General features: G+C 38.9%; 2 protein-coding genes across 4 annotated transcripts; one reads left to right on the top strand and one right to left on the bottom strand.

Moving 5' to 3' along the window:
- Positions 1–399: 399 nt before the first annotated feature.
- Positions 400–10,398, bottom strand: trim13 (tripartite motif containing 13). Of its 3 annotated transcripts, XR_004339982.1 has the most exons (3): positions 10,279–10,398; positions 8,035–9,605; positions 400–1,210 (listed from the first exon to the last, which is right to left on the bottom strand). XR_004339982.1 is itself a non-coding variant. In XM_032568318.1 (2 exons), exons 1-2 carry the CDS (start codon positions 10,381–10,383, stop codon positions 8,412–8,414), a joined length of 1,299 nt encoding a protein of 432 aa, XP_032424209.1. In that variant the 5' UTR covers positions 10,384–10,398; the 3' UTR covers positions 5,779–8,411. The 3 variants fall into 3 exon arrangements, 2 of the variants coding, with proteins under 2 accessions (XP_032424209.1, XP_032424210.1); XM_032568318.1 differs by lacking the exon at positions 400–1,210 and having other exon boundaries at positions 5,779–9,605; XM_032568319.1 differs by lacking the exons at positions 400–1,210; positions 10,279–10,398 and adding an exon at positions 9,698–10,272 and having other exon boundaries at positions 5,779–9,605.
- A 570-nt stretch (positions 10,399–10,968) lies between these two features.
- On the top strand, positions 10,969–18,360 carry spryd7b (SPRY domain containing 7b). Its single transcript, XM_032568320.1, has 6 exons — positions 10,969–11,045; positions 11,133–11,253; positions 13,299–13,415; positions 13,726–13,892; positions 15,140–15,242; positions 17,292–18,360. The coding sequence occupies exons 2-6, from the start codon at positions 11,148–11,150 to the stop codon at positions 17,387–17,389; spliced, it is 591 nt and encodes a 196-aa protein (XP_032424211.1). The 5' UTR covers positions 10,969–11,045; positions 11,133–11,147; the 3' UTR covers positions 17,390–18,360.
- The last annotated feature ends 1,796 nt before the right edge of the window (positions 18,361–20,156 follow it).

Genomic DNA, 20,156 nt, shown 5'->3' on the forward strand with positions numbered 1-20,156 from the left:
AATTATTGTGAGGTGTGTTGCCTGTTTTTGCTCCTTTGTTTTATGTAAAGAGTGAGCGGAGCCCTCGGATGATTCAAATGAAATCTAAATGTATTTGCTGAGGACTGAGCCCCTGCAAAGTTGGTCCTTACATTGTGGGAATAGGTGCACTTGTTGAGTTTGGATTAAATATTTCACCCGACTCATTGTGGGCGAACTGATGTATTTAGAGGAAACAGTGTTGCGTGTCCTTGGGGAAGCTTTACATTTGCAGCCCTGATTTACACTGGATCTGCTAAAAATATTTAGTTACACTTAAGTGGTAAACCTTAACAGAGATGTTCTGTAAATAATGTAGGACATAACTTTGTTAGCAAATCAAGCGGACAGTTGCAGTCAAATAAATAGTGACACTACAAGTGAGACAGTAAGGATATTTTTTTAAATTTATTTTAGTTTTGCGTTCAGGTTTGTCTTTATGAATCTACACTTCTTAACAAATTTAGAGAGTCAGCTATCAGAGTTACACTTTAACAGTACATGGATAGGTTAGTGTGTACCTAAAGAGGAAGAACCCTCTGCTATTGTCCCACGATAAAAATTAGTCCATGTGGCCCTCACCTACCAAGCCTCTGCTTTTAGTGCTTCGCTGGGTGTGCAAAAGTTACTGCCTTATCTGGGATTAAGATTTCCCATTTCTGCATGAAGCAGAACAAAGTTCCCTGCCTCTGTAGCTTTTTTTTTTTTTTAATTGTTGCCCAAACTTGTAAAATGTTAATTCAGCTGAGGAAACAGCTGGTGTTAATCTGCCTCCCTCTTTTTTTTTTTCTTTCCTTCTTTTGAAAGTACCTGGGTTTTTTTTCCCCAACATGTAATACAAGAGTAAAAAAAATAAAGATAAGTCGGTGTATTTATCAATCAGATTTTTTCCCCCCAAACATTTATCTTTTTATGCGGATAGATGAGGAGTATTTTCCCACATGATGCCATTTCTTAGTCTGTGCTTATGCAGGTCTGTACCACTGGTCAGAAGAGGCCAGGCCAGATACTTGATCCGGGGTGCTGATGGGTTGTCATGTCAATGTCCCTGAACCCAGCAGGGTGGAGGAGGTTATACTTGACCTTTCAGCCTCAGGGTCAGGTGACTCTTTGAGGTCATTGTGCAGGGAGCAAGTGTCAGGAATGGGTTAAAAAGGCTGAGCATTGAAGGTGACTTGTCCGAGCATGCTTCCTTAAATGAGAAAGAGGAAGAAGAAAAGGGCAGGGTTAGTCATTGATGAGAAGAGTTTACAACCAGACTTGTAAAGTAATTACTAGTATCTAAGGAAATTTGTTGGCTTACCTGATTTGTGCCTGATGAGCAAGGTGAAGCGTTTGTTGCTGGAACTTCAGTTTAAAATTTACAAGCATGCACCTTTCCTTTTTACTGTTGCACACACACACAGAGACACTTGTCCACATGCAGCTTTGTAACATATAAAATATATATTTTCTTGTAAATATTAGTCTAGAAAAAGAAAACACCGAAATTCACATGATCAAGGAGATTTTTTTTTTTTTTTTTCTTTCTATTTTTAAAAGGAATTGCTTAGATTTTTTTCCCCACCCCCAAGCACAGTAAATGAATCTTGCATCAATTGTGCTTGGACGCACATGTTTTATCCAGACAGTGTTACAGATGCTTGTATTTAAATATTTCTTTCTACTGTGACTTAACTGTCGATGTACTTTTTGACAGGGGATGTGGTGTCTTTTATCCTGGTACTAATCTATCTACATCTGTGCATGCTGGTGATGCAGAATATCTTAAAACAACTTCTACATTTTTTATTTATTTTTTTTCCTGGAAATATTTTAATAATAAGTGGATAACTTATTATCCACTTAAAACACATTCTTTTAAGGGAACGCATTTTCTCCCTTATTCACTTAATAATATCCACTTAATAATAAGTGGATAACTTATTATCCACTTAAAATGCGTTCTTTTAAGGGAAGGCATTTTCTCCCTAGTGTGTTTTCTGCAGTTTCAAGGTTATACCTTGTTTTAATTTCTTTTTATTTTGGAATCTGATATTGTTTGACTTGGCAGACATTGCATGTTTTGAGAGGAGGTGTAGTTGTTTTGAGCTTTGAACTACACCGTATGTCCCATTCATATAAAAAAAATTTCTAATTCCTGGATGTAACGTTTTAATGGATCTGCACTCTGCCAAAAGTCAAAAGCTTAAGTTCTCTACTCTTTTAGGATAGTACCATGATGCTTATCAGCATACTTATGATATAATCTCTAAATCTTTTTTTTCTTCTTTACTTCGTACATATTCAAGATTCACAAATACCACTTTTTGCTGCCTTTAAAATTGGTTTTCAAAAGATTGTCTTTTAGGTAGTGAGAGATTTTGTTTTTAAATTATGTTTTACTGTGTATTGTCAGTGAGTGGCTAAAATTTTGTTTTAGATGTTCTGCTTTAGGTATCCACATTAAAACCCCGGGGCGGGGGTAACATGCTCAACTCATTGGCCCCAAGTGTCTTCCACACACTGTGCTACTGTCTGTAGTGCCAGGGTGTTAATACAGCTGCTGAACCAGTCTGGTCTGACATTCTGTCACCTAATAAATTTCTGATGCGTGTCATTGTTTGAGAAAGCATTTATGCCTAAAGGTAGGAAGAGTCACAAGTCCCATATCTTTTAACTATGACTAAAGTTAGTCATGCAAAAGAAGCTTAACACACACTTTTCATGCGAGTTTTATGAATGCTCTTATTAAAGTGTTAATAATCTAAAAATGATTAATATAGCCTATTTAACTTCTTACAATAAGGTGAAGACATTAGCCGAAGCATTTTCAAATTTCGCTTTCATGTCAGAAGTTCACGTACGATTTCCTGTTTTTCTCTTCTTTACCACCAAATATTAAGTCCACATTAAGCTATTAATAGCCATCCTGTGTTGACTTGTGAATTAAATTATGCATGTAGCCTCTTTGTATTTTAGTATCAGGAACAAGCACCATATAAAAGTCTAGCTTTCATAACAGAATGTGTTCTCTCTTTACACAATAACATTTATTTTAGAACCTTTGTTTATCAGACAGCATAAGTGGTAAATAAAAGCTACACCCGAGTTCTCAACAGCTTTTATATTAGCTTTACTACAATTAATCCACCATCTAATATGCTGTGGAGTTTGTGCTGACAGACTGACCTGCATTAGTTCCCTGCGACATTATAAAGAGAAGTTGAATGTGATCTTATTAGATTCTGGCTATTGAGTCCATTTCAGAGTAAAGTTATAATCACAGGTCCATTGAGACCTCTAGTGGCAACACCACATCCCAACTCCACTGGGACTTCTATCAAGATCTAATAACTAAGCTTCAAATAGATTATAATTGCTAACTTGAATATCATAATTCTCCAGAAAGTTTGACAAGCGTTTTCTTTATATATATACTGTATATATATATATATATATATAGTACAGACCAAAAGTTTGGACACACCTTTCTAATTCAATGGGTTTTCTTTATTTTCATGACTATTTATAAGGCAAGAAATCCCACTTATTAACCTGACAGAGCACACCTATGAAGTGAAAACCATTTCAGGTGACTACCTCTTGAAGCTCATCAAGAAAATGCAGAGCGTGTGCAAAGCAGTAATCACAGCAAAAGGTTGCTACTTTGAAGAAACTAGAATATAAGGGGTATTTTCAGTTGTTTTACACTTTTTTGTTTAGTGCATATTTCCACATGTGTTATTCATAGTTTTGATGCCTTCAGTGTGAATCTACAATGTCAATAGTCATGAAAATAAAGGAAACTCATTGAATTAAAAGGTGTGTCCAAACTTTTGCTCTGTGCTGTATATAGTTCTTTCTTTCTTTGAATATAGAAATTATGTGTTTTTCTTCGGTTGCTGGTTAGTTTTTGAGCAGTTAATTTCATCCTGGTTAGGGTTATTTATTTAAACACAACAACAAATCTGTTTATCTCACCTTCTCCCATGGTTACTCATTTGATTTTGTTTTTATTAGTTTTTATAAAATTTAGAAATACAACCTTCACCCTTCTCATAAGAGTTAAATATTAGTGTTTCTATTAGTTATTACTCTCCGTGTAAGTCATGATACAGGGAAGTTACTATCAAACTGAATACACACCACACATATCTTACAAGTGTCTTGTGATTATTTTGCTTACGGTGCTTTTTTAGTGTTTGGAAATAAATTTGCTGCTGCGTTTGGAATAGTTAATACAGTCAACTTGACACAAAGCAGCGTGTCTCTCCTGTTTGTAAGATTAGTAACTGATTATGTTCAGCTTTTTTTTGTCGCTCCCTGGGTTTTACAGAGCAGTTTTGCTTCTGTGTTTTAAAAAAATACATAAAATTTAATCTAGAGGTGCACCAATCAATAATCCCAAGAGATTAGAACGGGGCCTATTTTCCGCTTTCTATTCATTAAAGCATCAAAACTACAAACTCTCAGCATTTCCAATCTTTAAACACACAAAAAGAAATTTGTGATGAAATGGAGAACATGTAATTCCTTAATTATCTTCTACCTGCTCCTTTTTGAACAAATTATGTAAAATTACATGTCAGTTAGCATGATTGTTTCTTTTTTTCTGTTTTTACTCTTTTTTTTTGCCTGTTATAAGTAAATAAATTTTCCTGTTAGTTCAAAACTACTACCTCTGTCAAAGAACCTGCAATACATGATCTGCGTGTTAAATTGCAATGTTCTATTAATCAGAATGACAGATCGGAAATCGGCATTGGTCAGGAAAACTGTGATCGGTACATCTCTAATTAAACCACTCAATTTACTTAAATACTTGACCTCACAATATAAAACGCCTCTGTTGCACCATGTGGCCAGTGGAAACGTCTCCCAAGCGTTTTGGGAATCCTCATACTACATGGCATAAAGCTGATCTTTGTCAACACTACTTCCAGTGCTGTGGCAACAGTCTGGGACAGGCCCCCTTCTCTCAACATTTCAACATGACGACGCCTTCGTGCATTAAGCAACGTGCGTGGAGAAATAGTTTTTGAATTTAGAAAGACCGAACAGTGCCGTTCTGTGGAGAGGCTGGACCTCGTCCTCATCCAGCAGCTCAGAGACGCCGAGCCAAGAACTTTGTCATCCGACATCAAAGCGGTCTCGTTGTGCCCAAACTGCTGCAACCAGTCTCTGACATGTGAAAGTTTTTTTTTTTCCTGAGTAGAAAACATTTCTTTTGCAGAAGTCACAGCCTGAATTGTCCTTTTCTCTGTTTCAGATGGAGACGGAAGACGTGGATGCTGATCGTCTCCGCCCTCTTACTTAGATGAATCCATCATGCAGATTTGAACAAGGCAAGTGCAGAGTGCCGAAGAGGAGGAGCAGATGTTTCTGGTGATGCTGTAGCAGCACAGAATGGTTTGTGGGTTACTCTTGAGATGCAGGCCATACCGTGCTGCCGCAATAAAGTCTGAATAACACAACATGCAAGCGATCAGCTTTAAGCCCCTCCAGATGTCTTTGATGACCACTGGCTGCCTGAGCTCATGTTATCTAGATAATTGTGTTGCTAATGACAGTGACGAAACGGTTCCAGGGTATTTATCATTCTGACTCGCTGGTCGCCTTACTGTAGCAGCACGTAAATATTGGAGTTAAGACTAACTGAAGTCTCCAGTATTGATCGTGCTGCTGAAGCAAAGCTGACCACTCACACACTCTGAATGCTCTCAGACCCTCTGCAGGTGATGATAGGTTTCATTACATTGAATTGAATTTATTTTTTTATTTTTTTCAATGAACTATTTTGTTTGAAGATTTTAAGTATATCTTGTTATATGTGAATATTTTTGAGAAATAAAAACATTAACTGATCTCGTTTGTGTTTTTCTTATTTATTTTTTTCCCTAATAACGACATGCTTTAATTGTATGTTAATCTTTTTTTTGTCAAAGTAACACTAAACACGTTACAAGTGCTGACTCTTAATATTTTTCCACAGTTGTCCCAGAATTACAGCCGCTAAGCAGAAGCGCTCACCGGGGCCTGCATGGCCTCTGCCGCGCTGCTCAGATGGTCGTCAGATCAGTTTATACAAACATTAGAAGTATCTGATTTAAACATTGAATTCGTCAGGGTTTTCGTCCCTAATTTTCAAGAATAAGAACATGATTTTTTATCGTCACTCTTCTGTATTTTTAAATGATCTTGCACTTTTAAGTATTGTAGCCGCTGTAAATCCCCTAATGTCTGCGGTTACGTGAAGTCCTGCGGTTTCGTAACTGGCCATCCCCCTCTGCCCCGCTACCAGACTCCATTTTAAGCGCAGTTGGACGCGAAAGCGTTTCAATTATTTGCTATGCGCTCAGAATATTACTGGCGATAGTCTCAAATTTGATTCACCAAAACTTTTTTTTAATTTTTTTGCCTTGTGGGTTGTGAAAATAACTTCCCTTTCCCGTTTCTTTTTTTCCTAAAATATATACACTAATATGAAATGGAAGATATTCAAAGCTAGTCTAACACCTGCTTCACAAATATTAAACTTCTCTTTGATATCTAAATTAAAAAGTGACCTTTTTCTGCTCGTTTATTAAATCATTACATTTTCATTAACAAACAGGGTTTTCGTGCGGGGCCGATATTTTGTCCGCCTTATAGCGTTTATATTCACTCCGGCCTTTTCGGGCCTCTTCATATTTATTTATTTTTTTTGTATTAAAAATAAAAGAATAGCCTATTAAACTTCATAATCATTTAAGTAAATGTAACTTTTTTTTAAAAAAAATCCGAGATTCATTTTAATGCAGCAATATTTGCGGTTTTATGTAAAAAGCCCGTTTCACCTTGAAGTCACCCTGCAGAAAATATGGCTTACATATTTGAATGTTTTACTTTGAAGTGAATTGCCTGTATTTTAGCTCCCTTTAAATTTCCCCAGACACTCTTAAATACCGACTGATCATTATAACGTGACGAAACTAAATCTGTCCACATAAAAATATACGAATTCTTAATTTGAGAGCTGTAACGTAGCAATTTTCCTTTACGTTGATTTTATTATTAAAATTTGCGTGTTTTCATAGTTTGTGAAACCTTTTAAAATATCCTTTAGTGCGATTAAAATAACATTTTTCCCTTCAATACAATCCCCCTTTGCGTTTGCGCAAGAAAAAATAAAAGGCTTTTTTTTCTTTCTTTTTTTTTTTACTTTTTTGGTATGTAATCTGCACGCAAAGAAGTGCACGATTCATCCTGATAATATTTATTTATTTATTTTTAAAAACAGACCTTGGCACTCAGGTCCCATAACTGTGAAAGAGGCTTATTCCTAACTTCTATATGCGCATATTTATTAACTGGAGGACTTTGCGCTTTGGCGTTTTGTTATGCCATGACTATAGCTTCACCTTTTAGTCTTTATATAGAAAAAAAAACATGAATTATATAAAAAGGTGGCATGGGATTTAAAATATTAATGCCTCATCCTATATTTGCCTGGCAACAGTAAGCTATATATGTTATGGGCTTATGTACGGACCTGGATGACGTATATGCTGAATTAATGTCTTTGCTCACATCACTGCTTCACTACATGGTCTGTCTCCCTCCCACCCCCCACTCCACTCCACAAGGGATCCCCGCATGCACCAGAGTAAAAATAAATAAATGTAAGTGATTCTTAATTGTGTGATCTGACCGCTTTTCAATAAACACTGCTGGTGGGGAAACGATCTCCAATCCGAAAGGTGAAGAATTTTCCTTGCGCTGTCACTGCTGGCATAAAAAAGAAAAAAAAAATCTGATCTTTAGGGAGTAAATTATGCTCTGCGCCATTTATTTTAGGGCGCACCTTCTGGATTTCGCAGTGCCAGCCGTGAAACGAAAGAGCAGCAGAAGTTCAGATCTGATCTTTTTTTTTTTTTTTTTTTAAAGTGGCGGATCAGCATTTATTAAGTGCTGAGGTTGAGCATCTGACTGCTGCTACGCGTTGAGCAATTTTTTCTGTTTCACTGAAAACATGACCGATCGGTGTCTTCGTACCTTCCTCCGCAGCCCGCTGAATATTTCACACGGGCCCTTGTTACGTAACGTTTGTAACCTTGAAGAGGTTGCAGCATCACTGTGGTGCGCGGAGTTTCTCCCATCATTACAGCGGCAGCCTGATCTCACCCTGTCGCTCTGAAGGAAAACAACCATAACAGGGATTTTCCAAATTTATTTACCAAAAATCAAGTTAAAAAAAAATCGTTAGTGTACAAAATTAAATAAAAAAAAACAAAAAACATAATTAGGTTTAGACTGCAACCTCTGAGGATTTAGAAGAGGATTGTTTGCTAAAGGACCAAAGGTTAAAAAATAAACAACATAATGTAAACAAGTATAGGTGTTTCCATTCATTTGCTTCTCTTCGGCACGAATTAGGATAAGTAGTGAGTGAAAGTAGTGGACAGATCTGAAATGAACCTCATCATATGTTCCTGACCTGCTTCGATCAGACCTGCGCACATGTCACTGATTTCCTGCAGGTACAGAGTAGCGGAAGGGACACTTTCAGTGATCAGCGCTGGGATTCTTGAGGTCACATCGATTGCAGTGTACGGCGGTGACAGGAAGATGATGGGTAGTGTTGACAGGAAGGCCAGGGACAAAACGATCCATTTGGACCAAGACATCCGAGAGCCACCTGTTTGGTAGGCGCCACTCTCGTGCGGGACTGAGATCTTGTCTATTTCTCGGAGCCGGAGGGAATCCCACTTTTTCACATCGAAATTACGCACAAGAGGCCCCACGTCCATGTCTTTCCGAGAGGGCAGCGCGGTCTCCTTCAGGACCTTGATCTTCTCACGGAACTCCTGCATGTTCTGCAGGAAGCACAGCGGGTCGGAGACGCCTCTGACGGACTCCGCCAGGCCGAGCGCGCGACTCTGCTCCTCCAGCGCGGCGCTCAGCTTGGAGATCTCCGGGTCGTACGCCTGCATCACCACCAGCTTTAGCGTCTCGAAGTCGGAGAGGATCTCGCTCTTTTTGCACTCGAGGGATCCGATGAGCTTGTCGAAGTAGTCGGCCACCTTCTCCGCGTCCCTGCCCACCGACTGGAGCGCCTTTTTCTTGCTGGCTTGCAGCGTCTCCAGGCAGGACAGGGTGTCCGCGCTCTGCCAGCTCTCCGCCTCCTGGAGCAGGTCTCCGAACGCCCCCTTCTCTCGCTCGTACGCCTCCTCCAGGGAGCTGAAGCCGTGGCCTCTGTGCTCGTCGGTCGTCGCGCAGATTCCGCAAATGAGCCTCAGGTCGGTGGCGCAGAATATGTTGAGCGGCTGCCCGCAGTGTTGCTTGCAAGCGGACATTTTAGGCATCACTTTAATTTTGCTGAACTTGTCGACGATGCCGCGCAAAGAGTAGTTGACCTGCAGGCTGCTCGCGCCGTTATGGGGGGTCTCTTTGCGGCACGTGGGGCATTTCAAAGGCGTCCTGAAAGCCGGACCCCGGTTGCCCTCCAGCAGCCCCTCCAAGCACTTCTTGCAAAAGCTGTGCGAGCACAGCAGCACCCGCGGGTCCTCGAAGAGACCGCAGCAGACTGGGCACGTAAGCTCCTCTTCCAGCTGCTCCATCGTGCCCTGCGAACACATCATCACCCAGGCGTCAAAACACACACATGCAGGGGGAAACCAATAAAATCACTCAATAATACACTTATCACAATACGCACCCACACTCAGAGGGGATGCCGCTACATAAAAAAACAAACAAAACAACAACAACAACAAAAACGAACTACAAACGAGAACACGGTCCCAAAAGGATACAGATTTTTTTTTTTTTTTTTTTGCTTGGGTCAAGTCACGTTCCAGCTGTTTCTGATGCATTCCCGTCTTGAAAGTGAAACCGTCTTGGATCTGTGTGCCCGCGTAAAAATATCTGTCACTGGAGCTCCGCTTGCGCATCTAAGGCTGCGCCACATCCTGAGGCTTTTTTTTTCTCTCCCGGCAAAACCAGCACACAGACTGGTCAAAACAACCCCCAAAATCCCCCAAATAACTTGGATATTAACTCCAGCAACAAACTATTCTTCGCTTGTCTTGCATTCCTTGTCAGCGGGACCGCGGTTAGCTGACAGCTGCGCTCTAAATCACAGCGATTCCCCTCACCAATCCAATGCGACAGATTATCGACAGAAGTGGGGCTGCGCGCTCTGCTTGCTGCTGTTGGCAAGGCACCGAAAGGAGGGTTGTGACAGATTTTTGCAAGCGCATAGTAACATGCAACTACTGGACCAAAAGAATCACTCACCAGCTGCTGAGGCGCTCTTTGCAACGCAATCATGGCGCTTGTTGCTGTGCAGACTTCGCCCTTTCCGGGTATGGAGTTAACCGCTTCAGCGCCAAGCAGAAACATATAATCGGACGAGTCGTCCTCATTTGTGCACACATAAATCCGATTTTGTGCCGAATTGAGAGTATGTGTAATCTGAATGTATTTTGGATTATTTTATGGCTTCGACTGGGATTTAATTTATGAGTGCACGGTTTTGTCGCTGCGGAGTAATTGGCAGACGACCCCCAAGCCGTTGGTTGGGGGAGGGGCTGTTGCTATGCAAAACATTACAGCGTTACAAGTAGGTTTTTAGCATCTTTAACTCCGAACTAATTTAGTAGTTCGTGTTGGCACGAATTGATTCAGGCAACTGTTAACTTTTGGCAGTGTAAAAGTGTAGCTGTAGCTGCACATTGGCTGACCCAGAGTTGTGCTACTCTCAGTGCATCCAGACTGTTTCAGCAGCAGTCCAAATCAGACCCGGGTCCATGCTCTGCTCTGATAAACCCCCATATTACCGATTGAACGCTTACATTAAACTCTAATCCACTTTCTGTTTATTCGGGGTTATGTAACATCGATACCCAATAGTTACTGAGTCACGTGGAGCAATGTTGACCTTGATTTTCTTCCCTTGTTTCCATGCCATCAGGAGTAACTGCCTGTCTTTGCCGCTGTGATTGGATACAGTACAGGGAGCAGCCTCTGTTGTAGCTCTGCCCCTCTGCCGCTAGGTGTCACTGGTGCGTACAGGGGGCAGCACTTTTCATTTTCTGACGCAGCAAGCGCTCTTTGGTTTGACAGCCTCTCTTTTCCGGATGTTTGGTTAGGATCGGGAGGAAAGAATGGCCGCTATGTTTACGTGTTGTTTCGGCTGCTGCGGAGAGGGCGGCTCGGGGCACATACCCCTGAAGGAGATGCCCACTGTTCAGTTAGACACTCATCACATGGGTGAGTAGGTTTATATGAAAAACTGTTAACCATGTTTACACCAATCATCTACTGGGAAAAAAATATATACAATTGAAGCTAGTTAGCTTTTAGCTTCTTGAACAATTGTAGACTTTTGTTTCCTTGTGTTTTACTACTTGTATTTGTTTTATAACTCGAATTACGTGCTTTTAATTGTCTGAACTGAGTAGTGTATGTTAATTATTAATAAACGGTAATTTTTGTTTGAGGCTGATTGCTGGCCATTTTCCCTTTCCAATTAAGAAAAAGTAACTGACTTGAATATACATGCAAGAATACTGTTTAAAAATATATTCTTCTACAATTAATATGCCATTTAATATAAATGGCATATTTATTTTAAATATACGATTTACAAAAAAACCCCATGCCTATTAAAAACCGAATTAAGAGGAGAGATGCATAATTCCCTGATGATTTTGTAATTTTGAAAAACTACAAAGTAATATAGTCTATCATTTTTAGTATTTTTGTTGCTTTTGACGACAGAAAGCACCAGAAAAGATGTGAACAAAAAGTATTGGAAAAATCTCAATTTATCTGACTTCAAGTAACAGAAGTAAGAGGAGGTCCAGAATGGATACCCAGACTTCCCTGTGCCCTGTGGTAGTCTCCGGCTCATTTTAAGCAATCCAGACACTCCACACAATTTGATTCCCAGTAGGAAATGCACCAAGGAGGCATCAAGATCAGATGCCCAGGCCAACTGATCAGACTTCTTCCGACTGGAGGAGTGGTGAATCCTACCTTACACACACAAAAGGACTCAAGGGACATTGGTGTTGGTCTTCTTTGGCTACACAGATCACACATGGAACAAACAACCACACAGCGCATGTGGAGCGCAGCTTCTTTTTCGGTGTCCATCTCCTTGGAGATTGCTGTGCCCAGGTCAAAGTTGACATTTGCTGAACTTTGCACGGTGACGGATACTTGTGCAATCAATAGATAAAGGATGTCTACTAAGCTGTTCCAGTTCAAACAAAATGACAACCAGTCATTGTTAAATCAGGGATCCTTCACAGCCCTACATTGCCTTTTGAATCATAGGTACTCATCATTTTCTCTAGGTAGCTAATTATTTACCAGTTAAATTTAAAAAAACTTTGCCTCTTTTGGTTTGTAGTCTTGAACAGAGTTGTTTTCAGTTTATCTCCTCATTTGTTCGATGCAAACACCCAAGTAAAACTCAGTATGGAAGTTCCTTTAACAGGGAAACCGTCCCTAAGCATAATGGTTCCACCTCTGTGCTTGACTGTCGGGATCATGTTATTTATGGCATGCTTAGCATGTCTCTGTCAGGTTTTCAAATTGGCAAACTGAAAACAGTTGCTGTATAATGACTTACTGTTGCAGGAGCCCGCAAGATTTAATTTCAGTGAAACATAATGTGCTATTGGGGCTGATCATCTCTTTATAATTAAGCAAACTTAAAAAAAAAAAAAAATCAGCAGGTCACGCACAGGCTAATGTGTTTATTAGTTTCACACTCAGTAATCGTGGCCGGCCTTGAGGCCGGCCACGATTACTAATTCAAAGAGGTGCCAAGATCTCTGACCATCAGGATATGTATGAAGAAGAGAATATTATGAAGGAAAAGATCTATTATGGACAAATGTGAACTATAAAAAACTGACTGCTGCAATGTTTAGAAAAGGTCATGAATCAAATACTTCATTTAAACCCTTGGAGGCTAAATTATACAGTGTGTAAGTGGAGAAATATTAATGTTTCAGGAGTTTATTCTTCAACGGGGATGGTTTAAAGCCTCTATTCTCAAGTACCTTAATGAAGAGATGTGTTTGAGCCTCTTGTGTATAATATAAAGCAAATGGAAATTATGTGACGGGGTTACAGAGAGGACAAGGATGTCCATTAATTCCTCCTTTGAGTCCGACAAGGTTTACAGAGTTGATGACACCAGAGCAGAGAAGAGTTGGAGGATTTATTGGGGCCTGCTTTACCAACGCATAGGAGAGCAGTGCATTGTCTTGCAATTTATTGCTAATATTTTTGCATTGCAGGCACAGACGTCGTCATTGTAAAGAGCGGCCGGAGAATATGCGGGACTGGAGGCTGCCTTGCCAATGCTCCTCTGCATCAGAACAAAAGCTACTTTGAATTTAAGATCCAGTCCAGTGGTAAGTCCTGGATTTTAGGTTTTTACTGGGTTCCTATCCTGTTCTTCCACCTTCTTTTCCTGATTTAAATTGATCTTTTGGGGCCTTTTGTCGTTGATGTATAAAACTTCGTGTTCATCTCATAATATTTTAAATGCAGCATTGTATTGACTTAAAATTGTACCCAGTTTTAGCTGTATTCTGTGTTTACGTATTATTTTAAGTACATTTTACCATTAATGCAAATTAAGTATCAGAAGTTGTGTTTTAAAAAAAAACAGTCTAAATTTATAAATATTTAATTTTTCTGTGTTTTTTTTTTGTTCTTTAGGTGTGTGGGGAATTGGAGTGGCCACTCAGAAAGTCAATCTTAACCAAGTGCCTTTGGGCAGAGACACAAACAGCCTAGTCCTGCGGCATGATGGCTCGGTGTACCACAACGACGAAGAGAAGAATCGTTTGCCTGCAAACAGCCTTCCTCAGGAGGGCGACATCGTGGTAAGAGCAGCAACACACTTCCGTTAGTGTGTGCTTGCATTTGAAGATTTCTGGGTTGTGAATTAACCAGTGTAGCATTAAGAAATATGCAAAAAACATACTACAACATAGTTGTGCATAGAAGGATAGGGATACTTTGATATTTACTTAATGATCAAAATGAACAGAAACAAATAACCTGAAATATATCTCTGTGTAATAGATCTATAGAGTATTTAGGCTTTATGTTTTGAACTGAGTTCCTGACAAAAACTTTTCAAAGATATTTGAATTTGCTGAAGTGAACCTGTTTTATTGCTGCCTTTAAAAGATGAGAGAAAATGTTCATATGAGCTAAGCTCTGCATTAGAGCTAATGTCCAGGAACAAGACTGTATTTTAACGTGCTGTACATACAAATACAACTCAAACTCATATGTTGCATAGATTAACTACACATATAGTGAAATATTTCAAAGCTTTATTTCTTGTAATTTTGATATTATGACTTATCTGTTATTATCCTTAAAAATGTAGTTGATCAGAAGATTTGAATGTTGTAGAAAAGTTTCAGCATATTCGTAGAAAGTTGAGTGAAAGGAGAAAGTGTGGTTGGAAAAGCTGCAACAGTGGCAGGGATAACCGCAGAAACAACCGAGAAAGAGGATTGTCAAGCAAATCCGCTCAAGGATTTGGAGGCATCAAGAGGCGCTATTCACAGATGAATCTTGCACATGGGCTGCAAATGTTACATTCTTCTTGTCAGGAATCACAAATTTTCCCATAGCAGTGTAAAAATGTATGTGTAAATGCTATAAACATTGCACAGTGCATTCCGAAAGTATTTAGACCCAGTGGACCTTTTCAGATTTAGTTACGTTGCACTTAAGGTATTTTACTGGGATTAGAGGGAATGGACCAACACTAACTAGCGGATAATGAGGAAGTGGAGGGAAGACGATAGGTAGTTCAATTGATGTTTAGAGAAAAAAACATTCAGAAGGAGTTGGTTGCACTTTACTTTATGTAGAGGCATCAGAGTGAAAGGAGTGAATATAAATACACATCACACTTTTTAGATTTTTGTTTAAAACCCTTTTTCCGTCTGCTTCACAAAAATGTGCTGCTTTGCAACGCTCTGTCATATCGACAGTATGAAATGTGGACAAATTCAAAGGATATGAATAATTTCGCAATGCATTATTTTAAATCCCTGCATCTGTCCTTTTAATAAATGAAGATAAATTTACATGTATTTTTGTTTCTCAGGGCATCACGTACGACCACGTGGAGATGAACCTGTATCTTAATGGAAAGAACATGCATTGTCCTGCCTCAGGGATCCGTGGCACCGTTTACCCAGTTGTTTATGGTAAGTTGAAGTGCCAAGTCTGTTGTTGAGGGAGACCAACACAAGTATTTCAATGAAGTTCCTCTACCAGGGAGGTGACTTGGTTTCTACATATGTTTATGAATATTTTTGCACAAATGGAAGATTTAGGCCCAACTGAAAAGGAGGAAGTTTAGGATTTTGAATTGCGTTGTTTTTGTTCTAACCCGAAGAATATGTTGTCTTTAAATTGCAGTTACACTTGAATTCCACAAGAGGGATGTATATGCACATTTTTTTTTTAATTTCTTCACTCAATCTCGCTGTTTAAAATAAAATTATTTTTAGTTAACTATTAAGCAAAATCATGGTTTCTTGGGACTCATCGAGAATCCATTAAAACCATATTTTAAAACATAGTTTAAGAGCATCTATACTATGGTTGAGTTGCATCACATAATCACATTATTGTATTTTGGGTGCTTTTGCGATCTTAACCAATACCCATTAGAAGACTCGCTGTATTTAGTTTCCTATTTGTAAAGCTGTGCTTCGGGCACAGTAGCTCTCAAACAGTAAACAAATTGATTTTTGAGAAGTTTGTTCAACTGTTGTCTTCGGGCATCCCTCCTGCATCCCCCCACAGCTCAGACTGATAACTGGTTATCTCTCTGTCTAAACTTTGGCATGATTTTGAGCTGGAGAAAAACCTGACGTCTCCTCAGCACTCTGAAAGGTTATTTGCACAAAATGTCAGTCGCTACGCCAAGAGATTTGCAAAGCTGCAGAGCAATGTAGAAAAGTGTTTAATCCAGCAGATGTTTTTGTTGTTATTGAAAGAAAAAGCACAGATTTTATGGCGAACAATAATTACAATAATCACATGTGTTATGTAGTTTAGTGTAATAAAGCATTGTAAGTGGATCAAATGTTAAAGTATTTTTCTAGTCATATTGACCACCCAAAGCACTTCCCATGTGAGCCACATTCCACCAGTTGATACACCAGTATGCAGGTCTTGGGGTTAAGTGCTCCCAGATATATGGAGGAGGAAGAAGCTAGAATCCAACACAACTTTGTGGTTGTAAGGCGACAGCTCTACCTACTGAGACAGAGCTGACACCCCTTTGTTTTTTTCATGATTGCATCATAAAAGTAAAATGATGCCTTACAAAAAAGTATACCCCTTTTCTATATTGTGTCACATTACGACTTCAAGCTGTCTTATTTTATTGGTATTTTAGGCAGGTCAGAGATTAAGTCGTACAGGGATACAATATCTCAAGCCTTGAACGATAAAACCTGCTGGAGGCTTGAGACTGGAGCAGAGGTTCACTTTCCAACAGAACAACCCTCAACAGACAGCCAGAGAAGCATCGGAAAGGCTTAGATCAAAGCATATTCCTCTAATAAAATGGACCAGTCAAAGTCCAGACCTAAAACCAAATAGAATGTGTAACCTGAAAACAAATTGTCATAGTTCTGTTCCATCTAATCTGCTTGATGCATTGCAAAGAGGAGTGGTCAAAAAGTTGAATCTCTGGATGTGCAAAGCTAGTAGAGACACACCCTATATTAACTTGTAGCTGTAAATACAATGAAAAATGCTTCTCCTAAGTATTTTCTCAGTGAGGATGAATACATATTGCATATTTTGTTTTTCAAAGCTTTGAAAGCCACACGTCTTTTCCTTTCCACCTTACAAGTATGCACTACGTTATGTTGATTTGATGCATAAAATCCCAGTAAAATTGATTTAATTTTGTGGTTTTAAAGTGACAAGATGTTTAAATTATGGGCCATATTCTCCATTTCGTCTTCTGTTTGGGGCATTAAAACTTCTCAAACAGTACAAAATTTTATGATCTGCTCTCAGGATCATATCACCCTATCCTCCCCATCGTCATTAAAGCAATTGAACGTTTAGAATACAAAGATTCCAAGCCTTTTATTTATAAAATGTCTTGTGTTCTTTGGTTTGAATGTAATGACTCCCAAGTTTTTAAGGAACAAGAAAAATGTCAGAGAATTTTCTCTCAAAAGGTGAATGTGTCCAGTAGCTAACCCTTGGTTTTCCTCGTGTGGTTTCAGTGGACGACAGCGCCATCTTAGACTGCCAGTTTAGCGACTTCTATCACACTCCTCCCCAAGGATTTGAGAAGATCCTCTTTGAACAACAGATCTTCTAAATGAGCGCCTCCTCTAAATCCTACAGCACCATCTGTGACACTACAGTTTGACTTTGGCTATTATTTTGATGTGTAACTTGACTTCATCTCCTGTCGTTTGTGTTGATTACCTTGTCTTTTTCTGCTGCTTCGGATTGTTCTTGTGTATTAAAGAAGTGGGGATGTCTGATATTACTCTGCTGTTGTGACGGCTGCTGCAGTCTGTGCAGGCAGGAATAAAAATAATTGCCTTGTTTCACTGGTAATCAACCTATGTAAACAGAACAACTTTCACTTGCTGCTTACTTCCACGATGTGTAGTTACCGAACAAATGTTGTAACAGTGAGATGTTCCCGGTTTCAGGATCAGAAGCCATATTTTAAATTGCTTTATTCCTATCTTTTTCTGTTTTTAACCTTCCGAAGGATCTACTGACGTCTCAAAATCCATCACATATTTATTTATATTTATTTTACTTTCATATCAAAGCGACATGTCTTTTTTTTTTTTTTTTTTTTTGCTGTATCACAAAACATGTAGTTTTAGCTGCAAAAGAAGAAGGATTTAGTTGTTTTAAGTGTAGGGACATCTTCATGCCACATTGTTTGAATTTTTGTTGAGAGAGCAACGTTTTAAAAAGACTGACACTAGCAAAGCAGTTCACATTCCAGGTGACATCCAGTGCTTGGTTGTTTGTTGGTGCTGGAAATTGATTTACGTAGACAAGTATATAGTTGGATTACTTTGCAAATCACTTTTCTTGATAATCCTTTTCTTTCTCAGTCTGTTTATTCAAAGAGATTATTACGAGAGTGGCGCTGGTTGTTTCCGATTAGAGATGTATCTACAAATATATCAAGTAGTTCTGTGCTGGCAAAGCATACCAGCTGCTGATGTGACAGTAAAATATGTCAAATGCTTGTCTTTGCACTAATGACGCTGTACAACTCCAAATATTGTTAATTCATTGAACTTGTGTTTTTGGAGGCGACATCTTGCGTCCTGTGTTTATTGAAAGGTGGTGTATAATTTGTACGTGGTGAATTTTTAAGTGGCATTATGCTGATAATTTGATCTCTGTATGACACAGACTTTCTTAGACAGAAAAATGATTTCCTTTCTGCAAATGAACTAAAATAAAAGAGCTGAAATGGCCAGAAAACATCTAAAGCTATAGTTAAAATAAAAGTCTGTCATTACAGACAATTGCATTCATGCCTGTTGAAATACCAGGCATTTGCCATGTAAAATAAGGTCATGATAAATTAAATGGAACATTTATTCTGTAAAATTCAACTAGAAAACAAATTTGAAAAAAGAAATATATACAGTATATATATGCAATTACCTGTTTAGAAAAGTGTATGCACCCTTCAATTGAAACTTTCCTTGAGCACTATATCATTCAATTTTAACCAACATCAGATCTAGTGAATCTGATTGTGAAACAGGACAGCCATCTTTGTAGGATTTTCTTCACATTTACTAAAATGCGTATTTTTGCTGCAGCCATTTTTTTTTCAGAGAGGTCACAAAGATTTTCTTTTCTTATGATCTTATGAAGAATTTGAGAAATTAAGGTAATTAAAAATATGAACCGTTATAAATGCTGGTTGGTTTTGACTCAGAAGCTTCATGTATGCTGAAGATCTTAGATTGCTTTGATTTTATTAGCATCATTTTGAGACCAAGCATGCATACGAATCAACAAATTAATGATGTGATGAGGGGGAAATAAAAGTTTCGAGCTGAACTAGCCAGAGCCCAAAACTAAATATGGCTCAGAAATTTGGGGTCACGAGAATAGAGGGCTGGGGACAAGAGAACGTTTCACAATCTGAAGGATTAGGACAACTTTTGCAAGGTAGAGTGGGCAACTATCACCAAGTCAAAATCAACGATGCTTGACTATTAAACTTAAATCTAATACAAAAATGTTTCAACAAAGTATTGATTTAAGATTTTCTCCACAGTTACTGCACCTCTGTGATTTTTCCATTCTAAAAAATTGTATTTAATTTTCTGTTAATAAGAAACTTTGTGACTTACCTTTGTTGTGGAGGGTTTCTGATATGATCAGACAGAGATTTAAAGAGGAGTGTCAAAAACAAATGAGGTGGATTAGCAGTGCTTGCCAACCATCATCCAGGATATGCTGCTGTGGCATATTGTCTCTGCTGCCTGGAAATTAGGGTATATGCATGACTCAATCAGCAACAGAGTCTTCAGTCAGAGGCTTCTTAAGATTCCCTGCAAGACTGACAGCTTCCGGAGATCCATACCTGCCTTCTTCATCACTAACAAACTCTTTGAAAATACTTGGATGAGATGAGGTACTACATTTACTTTTCCTTGGGGATAACTGAAGTATCTTTGAACTGAACTGAGTTTAATTAAAACCGATGAGTCAGCCATCTTCGTCAGGATCGCGAGGATCACAACATGGAAATAAAATTTCTATTTCACGTTTTTAATTTGTCCTTGGTATGTAATTTTCTTAGCGATTCTTGTTAGCTGTAAGCCATAGTCATTCAAATAAAGAGAGTGGCTGAAATTCGTCTCTCAATGCATGTTTAACTTTTTTAAATTAAACTCCTGAAATAAATTAACTTTTCGATTATATTCTCATTTAGTGAGCTGCACCTGCAGGCTACGTCCACATATCCGAAGGATTCCCTTTCAAAGTCTGCTACAGTCTTGCTTTCAGGTGAATTTAGTAGCTCCTGCTTTTGTGAAACGGTGGAAACCAGGGCAGCCCAGCGGGCAGGAGGAACTCCTCCCCTCACT

This window comes from Xiphophorus hellerii, chromosome 7, assembly GCF_003331165.1.
Source record: "Xiphophorus hellerii strain 12219 chromosome 7, Xiphophorus_hellerii-4.1, whole genome shotgun sequence".
NCBI lineage: Eukaryota > Metazoa > Chordata > Actinopteri > Cyprinodontiformes > Poeciliidae > Xiphophorus > Xiphophorus hellerii.